General features: G+C 44.3%; 1 protein-coding gene and 1 non-coding gene across 4 annotated transcripts in view; one reads left to right on the top strand and one right to left on the bottom strand.

Annotated features, from left to right (window-relative positions):
* Positions 1–19,240, bottom strand: part of ZZEF1 (zinc finger ZZ-type and EF-hand domain containing 1) — a 113,322-nt gene extending 94,082 nt beyond the window's left edge. For all 3 annotated transcript variants that reach the window (XM_060080571.1, XM_060080572.1, XM_060080570.1), the window contains exons 1-2: positions 18,734–19,240; positions 1,889–2,033 (exon numbers count right to left, since the gene is read on the bottom strand). In XM_060080571.1, the coding sequence (XP_059936554.1) occupies positions 1,889–2,033; positions 18,734–19,087 (499 nt within the window). In that variant the 5' untranslated portion in view covers positions 19,088–19,240. The remainder of the gene's footprint in view (positions 1–1,888; positions 2,034–18,733) is intronic.
* On the top strand, positions 11,766–11,838 carry TRNAE-CUC (transfer RNA glutamic acid (anticodon CUC)). The gene has a single exon. It is a non-coding gene; the product is annotated as a tRNA-Glu (tRNA).
* Positions 19,241–19,262: the final 22 nt, after the last annotated feature.

The following is a 19,262-nucleotide window of genomic DNA, read 5'->3' as shown; positions in this document are numbered from 1 at the left end:
AGCAGATGCCCACAGTAATACCCTAACCTCACATGATGACGCTGCTGATGCTGCACTGATCTCAGAATCCGTGTGATGCTTGTAATGGGAAAACTTTTGTCATATGCTGAAACAGTCCCGGTAAAGGGACTGTCTCTCTTTTAAACATTCAGCACCCATACAATGAGAAACAAAAGGAATAAGTGTCAGTCTGGGTTGGACAGAGGGACCAGGGAACTAGGATCCCACCAGAGAGGTGAGGTCAGCTCACCAAGGTTCAGCCTAGGACTGCGAAAAACAACTCTTTTAAGTTGGCTGTTGATAAAAATTTTGAGTAGAAAGTCCTAACTCATTGGGATTTCCCTGGTGATCCAGTGGCTAAGACTCTGAGCTCCTAATGCAGGGGGCCTGGGTTCCATCGCTGGTTGGGGAACTAGATCCCACATGCATGCCACAACAGAGTCCGCATGCCGCAACTAAAACCCGGCGCAGCCAAAATAAATAAATAAAATAAATAATAAATAAATAAATAAATAAATAAATAAAGTAGCGCTACCTTCAGTGTTGTAATTAAACAAAAGAAAGAAAGAAAGAAAGTCTTAACTCACAACCCTGCTAATAAGGTAAGAACCTTGGGATCTGGACCCCCAACTTTTCTAACCTAATCTCCCCCTCTCCTCAAGGTCACCCAGAGCAATGGTGCACTAAGTATTGGTGGATCCCCTGGTCTCCACTCCTTTCCTCTCCTCCCAAAACATCTCTTTGAAGTGTTCAAATAAACTCCTGATGCTATCCACATGCTGGTAACACAGAGGTGGGAGTAATAAGTAAATGCCAAGATGTAAGTTAGTTATGCATAATTCAAAGCATAATTTTAACTGCCATGAGAATAGGAGAAAAGTTAACATGTACAAGTTACCTATAATGCTCTATAAAAATTACACAATTAAAGACAATTTGAGGAAGAGTGGAAATAGACATTCTTCATTGAGATACAGAAACCATCCTTCCCTAGCTCAACAGATCCTCAGCAGGAAGTCAGAGAGGTAAAGGACAATCAGAGTTACATTTATGTATCCAACAAGTCTATCTGCCTCCTTGCTGCCCGAGCTCAGGCTCTATAATAAGTATTATGACTCTAAGTGCACAGAGCAGGAAAAGCTCTTGGATAAGATAAACTGAACCAAAAGGATGATATGCCAAGTTGTTTTTTTTTTTCCTTTCAAACTCAATTGTTTTCTCACTAGAAAAAAAAAAAAGGTAATTTTATTTTGATTCTGTTTCTGAGCCCCCCAAAGAAACCATCAAAAACACAGACAAAATTTTTTCATAGGTATAATGTAGAAGTATTGCTTAATTTTAAGCTATTTTTATTCTTACTTAAATTTCAGAGTGATGGCTTTCTAAAAAAAACACTGGGTGCCTACCATGTGCCAAAAATTGTACTAAATATGAGGACACAACAGAAATAAAAGAGAAGGTTCCCTGCCCTTGTGGAGCTCACAGGATAAGAGTGAAGACAGACATTTACAAATAAGCGAGTAATAACTAATTAATTACAACAGTAATATGTTGCAAAAAACGGATGCAGGATGCTAAGAGAACATACAGTTGGGGCCAAGGAAGGCTTCTTGAGAGACTGAAATAAAGAGATCCACTAAGGAAGGCAGTCTCATGACAAAGGTTCATAAAAATGGTAGAACTGCTCAACCAACACTGTACTGGGAAGCAAGAGAAATGATTATACTGAACACTAATTCAGACCACGAGCTTAATGAAGACTATCAGAGAAGCACATTTATTTCATGGTGCCCACAAGCTTGCCTAATTACAACCCACATTATAGCAAAGTTCATTTGGGCTTTAAGAGAGCGTTCTTCAGCATTCAGCACTCAGATGACAGCCTTACCTGGAACAAGAGAACAGGCTTGCAGCTGTCTGATGATATGGCTCAGCTCCCCTTGAAGATTAGCTCCACTGGAATTCTTGAGAGCCTCCAACATGTTCTCAGCATCAACGGTACCATCACCCTCGGCATCAAACTGGGCAAAGGCCTAAAAGACGAGATGCAAGAAAATCAGGTCTGTTCCAAATCCTGAATAATTTTTTTGACACTTCCCAAGACCAGTGATTTTGGTTGTTATTGTTGTTGTGGGAAGAGTTCCTATACATCATTCAAAGAACAAATACATTCAGGATAGTAACTCACTATGCTCTGCAGAACGTGTGTGTTAAGTATTGCTACACGTATGCACAATTTCATCATCTCATCTCTTTCAAGAGAGTAAGCCCCCTTCCCCCAAATAATTTCAGAAGAAAGCAACCACTGCAAAAATGTTCAGCTGGTTCAAAGTGCCAAAAACAAAGCATTGGCTTAGGGTAGCACCTCAGGTTTATCTGGGCTGTTTCTTTTAAACACTCTTTGGACACGAGAGCTAACTTGGTTTATCTACTTCATAGCCCTGTTTTCACTAACATTTAACCATAATCTAATTTGCTCCCTGTTCATGTTGGGCCATCTGGGGAACCGGGTACAGCATGGGACTTGGCTTGAATCCTGCTCTGTCACTAACTGGCCATGTGACTTTACACATATTTCTTGGCCTCCGTAAGCCTCAGCTTCTTGATCTGAACAATGGAGCAAATATTACCAAACTCACAGACTGCTGCCTGGATTAAGTACCATTGACACAGAGCCCAGTACAGTGAAAGCACAGGAGCAGTGCAAAGCGGTCCTCTTCTCCTTTCTAATCTGCACTGTTACCTCCTCTTGTGTCCCTGACCCTCTCTCACATCCTAAAGACTTTCCTCACCCAGCAGCTGCCCCTCTCCCCAGATCTCAAGCCCTCCTTCATCAGGGGCTTCTTTCTTCCTGCAGATACACTCACTCACAAACATCCCTCACCATGAAATACTTTAGGAGTCTTCTACCTCCTTTCTAAGTAACCCTCTCTCTTTCTTAAAACTCCTGCCCTCTTTCCTTAGTTCCCCCCTCCAAGAAAAATGGAAATGTCCCACTGACGATTCATGACTGACACAAATACCCCTATTTCCATCACAGACCTCTGAACAATGCAGTGTTTAATAGGAACATATGCAAATTCCTGTGTTTGGGTCCAACGACCATGGACATAAATGCAGGAAGGGGGACAGAGTTTAGAGGTAGAATGTGGGAGAAAGATTACAGCATTCTTGGGGGAGGGGGGTGGGAGGGAGGCTCGAGAGGTAGGGGATAGGTGTATACATAGAGCTGATTCACTTTGTTCTACAGCAGAAACTAACCCAACATTGTAAAATAATTATACTCCAATTAAAAAAAAAAGATTGGGGCTTCCCTGGTGGCGCAGTGGTTAAGAATCTGCCTGCCAATGCAGGGGACACGGGTTCGAGTCCTGGTCCGGGAAGATCCCACATGCCTTGAAGCAACTAAGCCCGTGTGCCACAACTACTGAGGCTGCGCTCTAGAGCCCGTGAGCCACAGCTACCAAAGTCTGCGTGCCACAACTACTGAAGCCCACATGCCTAAAGCCCGTGCTCCGCAACGAAGAGAAGGCCACCACAATGAGAAGCCCACACACCACAGCAAAGAGTGGCCCCCACTCTCCGCAACTAGAGGTAGCCCGTGCGCAGCAATGAAGACCCAGTGCAGCCAAAAATAAAAATAAATAAAATTATTTTGAAAAAAAAGAGATTATAGCATTCTTTTTGCCTCTACTTCTTTTGGGGGATTATCCAAAGAGTTAACAGGCTACATTTATCCCAAAAGTTATCAAAGCCTACACTAATGAAGGCATAATGCTCAGAAGGAGGGAAGATACCATCCTGTTCTTTTCTGATTAGACCCAATCAGGAAAGCTGAGCTTAGCTGGGAAGTCACACACCCAAAGTAAATGAAATAGAAGAGATCAGAGGAAGAGATCCTGATGAAGAGAAGACTAGAAATTGCCCTGTGAGAAGAGCTGAAGGACCATGGAATCTTCAGTGAGGAGAAAAGATGACTGGGAGTAATAGACTCCTCTTCAAATACCTGATGGGTTGTAACGGGAAGGAGCAGTTAAGGTCATTAGATAGAAGCTAGAGGGAAAAGCTCATCATAAAGATGGACGTGTCTGGATGAATGGATAAAGAAGATGTGGTACATATATAATGGAATATTACTCAGCCATAAAAAGAAATGAAATTGGGTCATTCGTAGAGATGCGGATGGACCTAGAGTCTGTCATACAGAGTGAAGTCAGAAAGAAAAACAAATATCGTATATTAACGCATATGTGTGGAATCTAGAAAAATGGTACAGATTAACCTACTTGCAGGGCAGGAGCAGAGATGCAGATGTAGAGAACGGACGTTTGGATATGGTGGGGAAGGGGAGGGTGGGAAGAACTGGGAGATTAGGTTTGACATAAATACACTACCATGTGTAAAACAGATAGCTAGTGGGAACCTGCTGTATAACAGGGAGCTCAGCTCGGTGCTATGTGATGGCCTAGTTGGGTGGGATGGAGGCAGGGCAGAAAAAGGAGGTGCGAGAGGCAGGGGATGTGCGTATGCGTATGGCTGATTCACTTCACTGTGCAGCAGAAACTAACACAACGTTGTAAAGCAACTGTACTCCAATAAAAAAAATAAATAACCTGCTGTATAAAAATAAATAAAATTCAAAAAATAAATAAATAAAACAAGATCAACATTTTATAAAATTCTTAAAATACTTATGCTTCATCAAAATAAAAAAAGATAGATGTGTCTGCTGTTAGTGGGGTATAAAGATGGATTAGGAGGCTCTAGAAGGAATGCCACCTCATCCCTCAAGGCTTCAGAGCAACAGCTAGACAACCAGCCAACAGGAGTGTTCAAAGAAGTCATACTAAACAAATGCATTTACCTCCGCTCCCTCATGAAATCCCACTAAGACAATATTATAAAGGGTTTTTTTTTTTTAAAGCATAAGGACAAAGAGAACAGGAGATGTTACAATAGCAACAAAAGTTTGGAAGCTGGGAAGCAGATGGATGAATAGTACCTCTCTAAATAAAACTGTACGTACACTGGATATATCAGCCATAAAGGGAGACTTGTGGGACAACTGGATACATTTTGGGGGGGACTGGGTATTAATTAAACAGAAATTTATGGAACAGTGAAGACCACTAACTGAAAACACTAGGCTACAGAAGAATATTAGAGAATGATCTCCTGTTAGTTGGAACAAAAAGCAAATATGCACTTCCCACTTTGGTACCAAATATATATAGATAGATACATAGATGTAGCTGAAAGAATAAACATCAAGATGTTAATAGTGGTAATACAGCAATCTACAGATGCTGCTTTTATAATAATAAAGAGGAAATTATAAATATTAAGAAATTTAAAGCACACCCCAATATAAAAAGTAGAGCCGATGGATATGGAGGGAGATAGAGCAGAAGCACACCTCTGCCTGCCCTGAGGTCCCAGGACGTGAATACGCAGTGCGGATAACAGCGACCTTCCAACTCCTTCACATTACAGCAGAGTGAGAAAATAGTATTTGTATGACTCAGCGTATGAGGGGATTAGTACAGCTGTAACCCATTAAATTGGGACTGACAGATGGTTTGGGAAGCTCTGAATTAATATTGAGCACTGGCTAAATGTTAAGCAGTGTTACATATCATTATTCCTCATAACAGCAAAAGACCTTAGTATTTAACCTCCCCATTTTATAGTTGTACAGAGAGGTCGGAGAACTTGCCCAAGGTCACACGGCTAGCATTCGACTACAAAGCTCCCAGAGCTCATGTTCTTCACCACGACTCCATTCTCCTTCCTTGGACCAGATAACCGCTGGGGTTCCTTGCAGTCCGGAGACCAAGTGCTCAAAACGCCTCTCTTATCCATCTCTTTCCTGCATCTGTAAAACTTGCTCTCAGCACCTTTGTGCCCAAGTTAACTCAGTATCAACCTTAAAACTGAGGCTCACTCTCTAAATTTCAAATAGCACTCAAGTCCTACTGCACTTCGAGTGCCACCTTCATCTCAGGTGCTGTTTGTTCCCAAATTCCCACACAACTCCTGCCGTTTATGGCTGATAAAAATCCTATATAAGCAAGGCTATATAAACGGTGACATTCTGCTATTTTTTTAACTCTTTTTTTTTAAGATGTTGGGGGTAGGAGTTTATTAATTAATTTATTTATTTTTGCTGTGTTGGGTCTTCATTTCTGTGCGAGGGCTTTCTCTAATTGTGGCAAGCGGAGACCACTCTTCATCGCAGTGCGTGGGCCTCTCACTATCGCGGCCTCTCTTGTTGCGGAGCACAGGCTCCAGATGCGCAGGCTCAGTGGTTGTGGTTCACGGGCCCAGCCGCTCCGCGGCATGTGGGATCCTCCCGGACAGGGGCTCGAACCCGTGTCCCCTGCATTAGCAGGCAGATTCTCAACCACTGCACCAAGGGAAGCCCCACATTCTGCTATTTTTAACAGACTCTGTTGATCTGTCAATAGTTAATGAATATGATAAAGAGAATTTTCAAACAAACAAAATAAAGACAGTTTGGGTGAGAAAAAATATCAGAAGAGCATTGCTAACAGCTTCACCAAACAAATACGAGATTTCCTAACAGTCAGAAATTGTCCTTAAAGAGGGGCTTCCCTGGTGGTGCAGTGGTTAAGAATCCTCCTGACAATGCAGGGGACACGGGTTTGAGCCCTGGTCCGGGAAGATCCCACATGCCGCGGAGCAACTAAGCCCATGTGCCACAACTACTGAGCCTGCGCTCTAGAGCCCAAGAGCCACAACTACTGAAGCCAGCGCCTAGAGCCCATGCTCAGCAACAAGAGAAACCACCACAATGAGAAGCCCACGCACTGCAACGAAGAGTAGCCCCCGCTCAACACAACTAGAGAAAGCCTGCACGCAGCAATGAAGACCCAACACAGCCCAAAATAAATTAATTAAAAAAAAAAAGGAATCGTCCTTAAAGAAATGCACAAGTTGTAAAAATCTAACACTTAACATCTAGTTTGTTTCACAGAAGCCAATTTACTTAGCACTTATTCAACACCATCCGACAGGCAGCCATATATACTTGACCCCTGCTTGGGTATGTGCATATTGGGATACAGGGCACAGTCCTTGCTCTCCAAAATCCTTACAGCCTAGAAGAAGACAGATACGTAAACCGAGAGCAGCAATGTGATAGGTGTGATATTTATAATATAGAAGTAACAGCATAAACAACTATAATAGCTGATACTTACTATTAAGTAAGCATTTACTAGGCACCAGACAGAGTTCTAAGTACCTCACCTGGATCAACTCATATTTTCTACAACCCTAAGGTCGGTACTATCGCTTTACTAGAGAGGGACAGAGAGGTTAAGCATTTTGTTCAAGGTCACATGGTTAGTACTGGTAAATGATGGAACTTGGATTCCAATCCTGGCTTGATCTGGGACCCCACACTGTCAACCACTATGCCATGAGCTAACAGAAGCACTCTAGATGCCAGAAGCCCAGGAGGGGTAGGGGCGTTTGGGGAAAATGGCCCTCAGAAAAATGACCCTTGAATTGAGCCTTAATGAATAACTAGGAATTTGAAAGTATATGAAGACAGGGAGGCCATCCTGGGTAGAGGAGACAGAGTGTGAAATAGACACAGAGTGCACCACAGATTGTGAGAACTATAACCTACCTGTGGTGTGGAAAGGAGGCGGGGACGGGGGATGAAGAGACACACAGAGGTCAGAATAGAGAGAACCTGGCCAACCAGGCTACAGAGCTCAGATCTCGCAGCAAGGGTACCATGAGGCTGCTGGAGAAGACTAAGGGTAGAGGGGGCCGAGTATCCCAGATCTATAGAGGCTCCTGTATTGGAATGGACCTACAAATCTCTTAAAATATGTTCCTTTATACTGCTGAACCCCTTCTCCAGTGTCTCTGTGACATACATTGGTGATGGGAAGCTCATGTCTTCTGGCCAGTTGACAGCAACAATGCTCTTCTCTATACACGAAATGGAAATCTCCATCCTTGATGTTACCACCCCGTGGGGCCCTTCAGAACACATCTGTTCCTTCTACCCCAAAACAGCCTGCAGATCACCGGAAACACTGATCAGGTCCCCAAGTTTCTTCAAACCCTCCATCCTTCAGCCAGTTCCCTATCTGGTATGGCTTCTGGTCTCATCCCATCCTGGCTGCCCCCCTCCAAGATCCCTCCAATTTGACAATAAACCTCAGAGCAGAGCCTCTCAACTTTCATTGGCTGATCCACTATAAGAAATACATTTTATATCATGAGCCAGTATACATGTCATTGGTATAAAAGTTTGGTGAAACAATGTAGCTTTTATATCAGATATAATGTACCCTGATCTTTTCTATTCCATTCTACTCTTTCATTTTTTTTTAACTTGCAGGTTAACACTGACTAAATAGATTTCCAACCCACTGAAGGGACAGTCTGAAACTCTCTGCCCTGGAACACGGGGCCCCAGACCCAACTCGATACACTGGGTCTAGCCTCACGGTGTAAAGTAAAGCAAGTCTACCTTTGCCTCTCTGCATACAGAGCAAGACCCCCAATTTCCATGGAGTCTCCACACAGACAGCAACCTGGACTGATCTGCTGTATTCCTCCTCCTCCTCCTCCTCCTCTCCTGCTCCAGGTCTCTTCTTGTCACACCCGCTACATGCTCTGCCGTCCACATGACAACTATGCAGGCAGCTCCCAAGTGCAGGCATTATGCTAGGGAGCATGTAGGAGATAAAGAGTATAACACAATCAGACTAAGGGGAAATGTGGGTAAGAGATCAGTGTCACATGGACCTGTTACTCTCTGTGAGACCTGGGACAAGACTCTTGGCCTCTCTAAGTCTCAACTCCTCTCCCTACCCAACCTTCCTTCATAGCTTGTTGTGGAGGTCCAAAGGTTTCAGGAACAAGACTATGCCTAGTAAACTGCAAAGAACTATTAATACATTCTAATTAGAGGCCATAATTGATACACCTCACAGACAAGAGACAGATAAGTGGGCTGGCTGACTACAGATTTCCATCCATTCACCTTGGCCCAAGGGCAGCATGGGGCCAGGCTCAGACCATTCCTGTCTAACCTTTTTAACCACTACTGGGACCAAGACCACAGTACACATAAGAGAATGAACCAAAATCATCGCAGACCAGAACTGTGGGCTCAGACCAGCAGAATGCAATGCACCAGGCTTACATATAAAGGCTGCACACTGGTTCAACTTGGAGAAGCACACTCCATCAGAAGTCAAAAGATCTAGGTCTGGTCCTAGTTCTGCCACTTGTTGGCTGAAAGGGTCACTTATCCATTTAAGGCCTTAGATAACTCATCTGTAAGGCTGTTTCACATTCCATGTCTAATGAAGTACTGAAGGGCTGTCCCAGAAGATGGAGTAAACAATCCTAGAGCAGAGACAGAACAATAGAGAAGAATAACACCACTAACAGCAACATTTACTGAGCATTAAGCATGTGCCAGACACTGTTCTAAGGGCTTTGCATGAATTCATTTAATCCTCACACTGACTATATAAGGTAGATACTATTATTATGCTCATTTTATAGCTGAGGCAACTGAGACCCAGAGTGGTCATGTAAGTCAATCAAGGTCACACGGCTTGAGGATGGTGGAACTAGGATTTGCCCACAAGCAGGCTGAGTCCAGGGCCCAATCCTCAAGCTCAGTCTAAAAAAGAACAGTGGGGGCCTCCCTGGTGGCGCAGTGGTTGAGAGTCCGCCTGCCGATGCAGGGGATACGGGTTCGTGCCCCGGTCTGGGAGGATCCCATATGCCGCAGAGCGGCTGGGCCCGTGAGCCATGGCCGCTGGGCCTGCGCATCCGGAGCCTGTGCTCCGCAACGGGAGAGGCCACAACAGTGAGAGGCCCGCATACCGCAAAAAGAAAAAATAAATAAATAAATAAAAAAGAACAGTGGAACAGGCAGACTTATAAATCAGCAAACTCAGAACTTCCCTGGTGGTGCAGTGGTTAAGAGTCAGCCTGCCAATGCAGGGGACAGGGGTTCGAGCCCTGGTCCAGAAAGTATCCCACATGCCACAACTAAGCCCGTGCGCCACAACTGCTGAGCCTGAGCTCTAGAGCCCAGGAGTCACAACTACTGAGCCGACATACCACAACTGTTGAGGCCCGTGCACCTAGAGCCCAGGCCCCACAGCAAGAGAAGCCACCACAATGAGAAGCCCATGCAGCACAACAAAGAGTGGCCCCCACTCGCCACAACTAGAGAAAGCCCACATACAACAATGAAGACCCAATGCGGTCAAAAATAAATAAATAAAATAAATAAGTTTATTTTAAAAAATGTAAAAAATAAATAAGTAAATAAATCAGAAAACTCGCTAATACCTTTAACAGGCTAACTGTCCAAGATGTTACAGAAGTGATCCTGGGGCAGGTGGGGGACAGGCTGCCTGCAATGGCTACAAAGGTCCCAGCCAACTCAGACTCTAGACCAGGTCCCAAAGAAACATCATTCCCCAAGTTTTGCTTTCTCTCACCTCAATATATTTCCACATGCTGGGCCTTTCAAATGGAATATCCCTTTCTTTCTTTGCCTGGCAAATTCTTTCAGCTTCTCAAACTTTGGTTTGGTGAAGCCTTTCCCAAACTCCCATGCTACGGTTAAATGCTTCTATGTGGTCCTTGAAAGTGGAAAGGGCTTAGCATGGAGCAAAGGGCTGAAGCGAGAGAAAGCGAGCAAAGGACAAAATTCCCCTCATATATGGGACACAGTAAATGGACCCAGCTGGCTAAATAGCACTGGGAGGTAAGAGTGGAAGGGTATAAAGACTTAAATGTTAGACGAACATTTGGTTCTGAAGGCAATGGGAAGCCAAGGAAGTTTCTAAAGCAAGACAGTCCATAATGAAGCGGTATTCTGGAAATCAGGGAAAGGCAAACCAGATCCGTGACCTTTCCTCCATAGCTCTCGTGGATTGTGGAGTTCTCCAAAAGAAAGCCAATACCATCACTCCCCCCAAAGCAAAGCACAAAGAGCCAGAATAACCTCCAATTCTCCCAGGATCTTCCTCCTCTGCATGGCCTCCTCACTATCAATGGCCAACACTTACTGAAGGCTTCCTGTGTGCTGGAGAAGTGCAGGCAGTGCCTCAGAGCCCCACGGCAGAGCAAGGCTACACAGTGTGCTCTAAGTGCCAGAAGACCTGTACAGAACAGGAAACAAGAGCCTCAAGGGTAGGACTGGAAATACGATTATACAGAAGCCATCTGAATCATGCCACAGGAAAGGCTTGGTACCGACCAGGTGAGGGTGCCAAGGCAGGGAATCTTGAAGAACTCATAGAAGCAAGGTCCACACACAGGACAAGGCAGGTGTCCCACAGGGGACCGAGGTAGATAAGGTCAGAGGGAGACAGGCTGGCCTGTGGGCTCCGACTCATTCAGAGGAATATGTACTTGATCCCTCAAGCAGTGGGGAGCCTCTATAGGCTCTGAGCTGAGGGTAAGCAATGCTTGTAGCCTGCTTCTGTGTTACGGTACATTCACACGTCTCTCACGCTCTGTGTCTTGACAGAGTACAGAATTACATCTGTATCATTCTATTTGCATAGTTCTTGGGCTCAGAGCCATTCTAAATTAATTGATCAATACTATGACATGATAATGCCAAGATGGTATTTTTCTCCAAATTTCCTCTAAACCCAACAGTGACTAAGAACCTTTTTAAGTTTTCACTAAAACTGTATTTAACTGTTTCCTCCAATGTCAAGAAATAACTTCTTGGGGATTCCCTGGTGGTCTAGTGGTTAGGACTCTGCATTCTCACTGCTGAGGGCCCAGGTTCGATCCCTGGTCAGGAAACTAAAATCCCACAAACCGCGTGGTGTGGAAAAAAAAAAGAAAAGGAAAGAGAAGAAAAATCTTCTTATTAAAAGGTTATGGATTGAATATAAAATGTGAGGTTGGAGAATGAGGACTGTACCATATTCAATCTGTCAAATCAAACTGAGGGCTCCATGGGGAAAATACCTACTGAGCACTGGCTATGAGCTGGGACTGTGCTAAGACAGTAAATAAATGAATAAAAATGGTCCTTCCTTAAATGGACAAACTCTTAGAAAGGTATAACCTTCCAAGACTGAACCAGGAAGAAACAGAAAATATGAACAGACCAATCACAAGTAATGAAATTGAAACTGTGATTAAAAATCTTCCAACAAAAGTCCAGGACTAGATGGCTTCACAGGTGAATTCTATCAAATATTTAGAGAAGAGCTAACACCCATCCTTCTCAAACTCTTCCAAAAAACTGCAGAGGAACACTCCCAAACTCATTCTGTGAGGTCACCATCACCCTGATACCAAAACCAGACAAAGATACTACAAAAGAAGAAAATTACAGACCAATATCACTGATGAATGTAGATGCAAAAATCTTCAACAAAATACTAGCAAACAGAATCCAACAACACATTAAAAGGATCATACACCATGATCAAGTGGGATTTATCCCAGGGATGCAAGGATTCTTCAACATATGCAAATCAATCAATGTGATACACCATATTAACAAACTGAAGAATAAAAACCATATGATCATCTCAATAGATGCAGAAAAAGCTTCTGACAAAATTCAACACTCATTTATGATAAAAACTCTCCAGAAGGTGGGCACAGAGGGAAACTACCACAACATAATAAAGGCCATATACGACAAACCCACAGCAAACATCATTCTCAATGGTGAAAAACTAAAAGCATTTCCTCTAAGATCAGGAACAAGACAAGGATGTCCACTCTCACCACTATTATTCAACATAGTTTTGGAAGTCCTAGCCACAGCAATCAGAGAAGAAAAATAAATAAAAGGAATACAAACTGGAAAAGAAGAGGTAGAACTGTCACTGTTTCCAGATGACATGATATTATACATAGAGAATCCTAAAGATGCCACCAGAAAACTACTAGAGCTAATCAATGAGTTTGGTAAAGTTGCAGGATACAAAATTAATGCACAGAAATCTCTTGCATTCCTATACACTAACAACAAAAGATCAGAAAGAGAAATTAAGGAAACAATCCCATTCACCATTTCAACAAAAAGAATAAAATACCTAGGAATAAACCTACCTAAGGAGGTAAAAGACCTGTAGTCAGAAAACTATAAGACACTGATGAAAGAAATCAAAGATGACACAAACAGATGAAGAGATATACCATGTTCTTGGATTGGAAGAATCAATATTGTGAAAATGACTATACTACCCAAAGCAATCTACAGATTCAATGCAATCCCAGCAAATTACCAGTGGCATTTTTTACAGAACTAGAACAAAAAATCTTAAAATTTTTATGGAGACACAAAAGACCCTGAATAGCCAAAGCAGTCTTGAGGGAAAAAAATAGAGCTGGAGGAATCAGACTCCCTAACTTCAGACTATACTACAAAGCTACACTAATTAAGACAATATGGTACTGGCACAAAAAGAGAAATATAGATCAATAGAACAGGATAGAAAGCCCAGAGATAAACCTACGCACATATGGTCACCTTTTCTTTGATAAAGGAGGCAAGAATATACAATGGACAAAAGACAGCCTCTTCAATAAGTGGTGCTGGGAAAACTGGACAGCTACATGTAAAAGAATGAAATTAGAACACTCCCTAACACCATACACAAAAATAAACTCAAAATGGATTACAGACCTAAATGTAAGACCAGATACTATAAAACTCTTAGAGGAAAACATAAGAAGAACACTCTTTGACATAAATCACAGCAAGATCTTTTTTGATCCACTTCCTAGAGTAATGGAAATAAAAACAAAAATTAAAAAATGGGACCTAATGAAACTTAAAAGCTTTTGCAAAGCACAGGAAACTACAAACAAGACAAAAAGACAACCCTCAGAATGGGAGAAAATATTTGCAAACAAATCAACGGACAAAGGATTAATCTCCAAAATATATAAACAGCTCAAGCAGCTCAATATTAAAAAAACAAACAACCCAATCCAAAAATGGGCAGAAGACCTAAATAGACATTTCTCCAAAGAAGACATACAGATGGCCAAGAAGCACATGAAAAGCTGCTCAACATCACTAATTATTAGAGAAATGCAAATCAAAACTACAATGAGGTATCACCTCACACCAGTTAGAATGGGCATCATCAGAAAATCTACAAACAACAAATGCTGGAGAGGGTGTGGAGAAAAGGGAACCCTCTTGCACTGTTGGTGGGAATGGAAATTGATACAGCCACTATGGAGAAAAGTATGGAGGTTCCTTAAAAAACAAAAAATAGAACTACCATATGACCCAGCAATCCCACTACTGGGCATATACCCTGAGAAAACCATAATTCAATAAGACACATGCAGGACTTCCCTGGTGGTGCAGTGGTTGAGAATCTGCCTGCCAATGCAGGGACACGGATTCAAGCCCTGGTCCAGGAAGATCCCACATGCCGCGAAGCAACTAAGCCCATGCGCCACAACTACTAAGCCTGTGCTCTAGAGCCCGCGAGCCACAACTACTGAGCCTGAGTGCCACAACTACTGAAGCCCGTGCGCCTAAAGCCCGAGCTCTGCAACAAGAGAAGCCACTGCAATGAGAAGCCCATGCACCACAACAAAGAGTAGCCCCCGATCGCCGCAACTAGAGAAAGCCTGTGTGCAGCAATGAAGAACCAACAACGAAGACCCAATGCAGCCAAAAATTAATTAATTAATTAATTTTTAAAAAAAGACACATGCACCCCAATGTTCACTGCAGCACTATTTACAATAGCCAGGTCATGAAAGCAACCTAAATACCCACTGACAGACGAATGGATAAAGAAGATGTGGGGACTTCCCTGGTGGTGCAGTGATTAAGAATCTGCCTGCCGGGCTTCCCTGGTGGCGCAGCGGTTAAGATTCCGCCTGCCAATGCACGGGACATGGGTTTGAGCCCTGGTCCAGGAAGCTCCCACATGCCGTGGAGCAACTAAGCCCGCGAGCCACAACTACTGAGCCCACGTGCCACAACTAATGAAGCCCACGCGCCTAAAGCCCATGCTTCGCAACAAGAGAAGCCACGACAATGAGAGGCCCATGCACCACAATGAAGAGCAGCCCCCGCTCGCCGCAACTAGAGAAAAGCCCGCGCGCAGCAACGAAGACCCAACGCAGCCAAAAATAAATAAATAGATAGATAGATAGATAGATAGAAAGAATCTGCCTGCCAATGCAGGGGACACAGGTTCGAGCCCTGGTCCAGGAAGATCCTGCATGCTGCGGAGCAACTAAACCTGTGCGCCACAACTTCTGAAGCCCGCGTGCCTAGAGCCTGTGCTCCACAACAAGAGAAGCCACAGCAATGAGAAGCCCGTGCACCACAACAAAGAGGGGCCCCCGCTCGCCGCAACCTGAGAAAGCCAGTGCACAGCAATGAAGACCCAACGTAGCCAAAAATAAATAAATAAAATAAAATAAATAAATTTATTTAAAAAAAGATGTGGTACATATATACAATGGAATATTACTCAGCCATAAGAAGGAACGAAATTGGGTCGTTTGTAGAGGCATGGATGTATCTAGAGACTGTCATACAGAGTGAAGTAAGTCAGAAAGAGAAAAACAAATATCGTATATTAACGCATATATGTGGAACCTAAAAAAATGTTACAGATGAACCAGTTTGCAGGGCAGAAACAGAGACACAGATGTAGAGAACAAATGTATGAACTCCAAGGGGGGAAAGTGGTGGGGGGTGGGGTGGTGGTGGGATGAATTGGGAAATTGGGATTCACATGTACACACTGATGTGTACAACACAGATAACTAGTAAGAACCTGCTGTATAAAAAATAAATAAAATAAAATTCAAAAAAGAAAATGGTCCTTCCTTCAGACTTTACAACCCAACAAATTTCACAAAGTAGGCACCAAAGCTAATACAGAAAATTAATAAAATAAGACCTATTCGTACTAAATTCTCACATTCAAGGCATCTGCTATCATCCTGTGTTCAGCACTTTTTTCCTGCTCCAGAGTCTACATGATTTTCTGGAAGCTTATCATATTAAGAGCACAATATCTAATCTCTAATCTCTGATGTCAAATAAGAATTTAATTTTAACTCTAATTCCTCTTCTACATAGGAGTCAATTAAATTAAATATTGCTCCCTGTGAGCAAATCAAAGAGTCCTTCTCCATGGACCACACCCACCAAGAGAAAAGGTGTGTTGTACTATAAAATGATAACGTTTCAGACTTTGGTCTTTGGTACAAGTTCAAGAATTTTTTTAGGACAACACCTCAAGCAACACCTCAAGGTCACAGGAGTGTGAAGGCAAGACAGCTGGGTACACATGGATGGCAACAGGAGCCGGAAGAACCAACAGGTACAACTTGGAAACTCTTACCATTACACTAGTAAATCCTATACACCGATGAGAACCTGCTCTACAATCTGGTCCCTGCCTGCTTCCTAGCCTTGTTCTCCTCCTGCTGCAGTCTATGAAATTGTAACCCAATATCTGTTTTCCTCTTCCTCAGTAATTAAATCCTGATTTTTAGCTGAATATACGGCCATGGAATAAGGATCTTTCCCAGCCTCCCTTGCAGTTAAGTGTTAGCCATGTAACTGGGTTTGGCCAAAAGGGTTTGTGGCCCTCTCCCTCCTCTTCCCTCTCCTGCTGGTTGTGCAAAGCAACAGCAACAGAGCCATTTGGGTCATTAAGTGGAAGGTGACTGTGGAGGATGACAGCACAAGAAGATGGACAGAGTCAGGTCCCTGATAACTGTGAAGCTGCCATATCAATCCTGGACTGCCTAAGTGGACTTTTACATAAAAAGCTTCTTTATCATTTAAAGCACTGATGCACTGGATTTTCTGTCTTGAAGCAGTTTTGTAACCATAACACATCCTACCATTCTTTCTGATTCTCTGTTCTCTGGACTTGGGACTTGTGTATTCGACTCCCTCTGCCTGAAATACTGCTAACACCTCTGTTTCTTGTCTGCTTTCAGCCTTCAAATCAGAGCTGAAAAGTTAACTTTCTCAGGTAAGTCTTCCTTGACACCCTGGATGAGGTTAAATACTCCTATTTTTTCACTATGCTCTCCCTTGGATAATACCACACCTATAACTGCTGGGTTAATGTGCATCACTTTCAGTACTAGATACTCTTTAAGAACAAGTTATCTGCTTTGTCCACTGTCATCCAAGTGCTGAGCACTCAGTATATGCCCAACAAATATTTGCTCAGTGAATGAATGGATAACGTCATAGCCCTTGAGTGAATTCTGGACCACACCTCCAGGCCTTCTGGCCTTACATTACGGGACTCCCGTAGCTCTATTCCTGTCAGACACTCTCACAATGTAAACACTGTTTCTCTCCATTCTCTTTTGGACAATTTTGAAATGTGCTAACTCCTTCAAGAGATCTGCACAGCTCTTTCTGACACTGCTTCATTTTCTCTTCATACACCTAGGACTAGAGTGGGAAGTATTGGGAATTCCCTGGCAGTCCAGTAACTAGGACTCCACACTTCCACTGCAGGGGGCCCAGGTTTGATCCCTGCTCAGGGAAATAAGATCCCACAAGCCACGCAGCGTGGCCAAAAAACAAAACAGAAAGATAGAGTGGAAAGTATTATGCATGCTCCTGGAATTTAAAAAAATGGAGACACTTCACTAAGTTATATGACCAACATTTTCAAAAGTCGGGATTCTTTACAGGTATTTTTTTTTTTTTTTTGCGGTACGCGGGTTTCTCACTGTTGTGGCCTCTCCCATTGCGGAGCACAGGCTCCGGACGCGCAGGCTCAGTGGCCATGGCTCACGGGCCTAGCCGCTCCGTGGCATGTGGGATCTTCCCGGACCGGGGCACGAACCCGTGTCCCCTGCATCGGCAGGCAGACTCTCAACCACTACGCCACCAGGGAAGCCCCAGTTCTTTTCTTAACTCTAAAATGAAGAATGCGGTACAGCTAATTTCTAAGATCCCTTTCAAGGAAAACATTTTGTTGCCATATCAATTTGCAGTTAATCACTTAACAGAAACAATGTTGGTGACTATGCCCAAAACTATTATATACAATTACAAGTAGTGACAGGAAACCTGGTATTTGCCTGTCAATTTTAGGTTCTAGGTAGGTTTAAATGAGTCGAAAATATGACTTTTCAAAATTGTAAAACAAATGTGTGTTTTGGAAAAGCTAGTTTCTGCGTGATGAGAATGGCTTTCAGAATGTGAAAATTTCCAATATGTGTTATTCTCCTCCCACATTCGTCAGGCCCACACACTGGATTCAGAAGGGGCTCTGCAAAAACCCACTGGCCAATAAAACAGAATGGTTTTCATGGCCACTCCCTTGATCCCTAGAGCACATCTCCCTTAAACCATTCTGGAGCATGATAAGGAAGCTCCAGAGGGCAGTTGATGCAGCGTCAGGCAACAGCACAAAGGTCTATACTACAGCAACATGCAAAGACATATACACTTGTCCAGTACTTCCGAGCAAGAACGGCCTAGTGCAGGATTTCCACACCTCTAATAAAGGTTAAAGAGATTCACAGTCGTCTCCCGAAGTGAACAGGCTGGAAGCGCCCACTGTGAGTCAAGGCACACTCATGCTCCTATTCTGGGAACCTGTACACCCTATGGGTTCCTGCCCAGCCTCTCCAAAACCACCGCCCACCTCTTCACGGCCTTGGGGACGACCGCCCTGCCCCCGCCCCACAATGGCCAGTCAGCCCTGACCTCCTCGAACCGCTCGCCCGAGAAGCCGGCGCCACGAGCCTCCAGCAGCTCCCCGAACTGCTCCAGGGTGACGGACTCTTCGCCGCGGCCCAGCCGCTCTTCCAGCCAGCGCAACAGCGCGCCGTGGTGCCTGGACACCAGAGACTCGCAGGGCGGCGCGGGCCGCAGCGCAGCCGCCGCCTCTCGCAGTCGGGCCGGCTCCAGTAGCGCTGCGGCGGGAGGTAGCGCCGGGGCCGCGGGGCCCGGGCCGGGGGTCGTCCCCGAGTCCTTGGCCCAGTCCTGGTGCGGACCCCAGCCCTCGCCCCCGGCGGCTGCCGCTTCGTCTTCACTGCTGTGACTCGGAGCGTTCCCCATGAGGTCTCCGTCTCGGGCACCCGGCTCTGCCGCCGCCGCCGCCTCCCCGCCACGACCTGTCAACCTCCGACGGCACCCGGCGGGCGGGGACGGGGAAGAGACGGCGGCGGCTGCGGCTTCCGGCTTCCTCGCCGACAAGCGAGGATTGATGTCGCAAAGGCGCCGTCAAGCGGAC

Source organism: Mesoplodon densirostris, chromosome 18, assembly GCF_025265405.1.
Source record: "Mesoplodon densirostris isolate mMesDen1 chromosome 18, mMesDen1 primary haplotype, whole genome shotgun sequence".
NCBI lineage: Eukaryota > Metazoa > Chordata > Mammalia > Artiodactyla > Ziphiidae > Mesoplodon > Mesoplodon densirostris.
The sequence above is the reverse complement of the archived record's forward strand: the minus strand, read 5'-3'. Positions and strand labels throughout refer to the sequence as shown.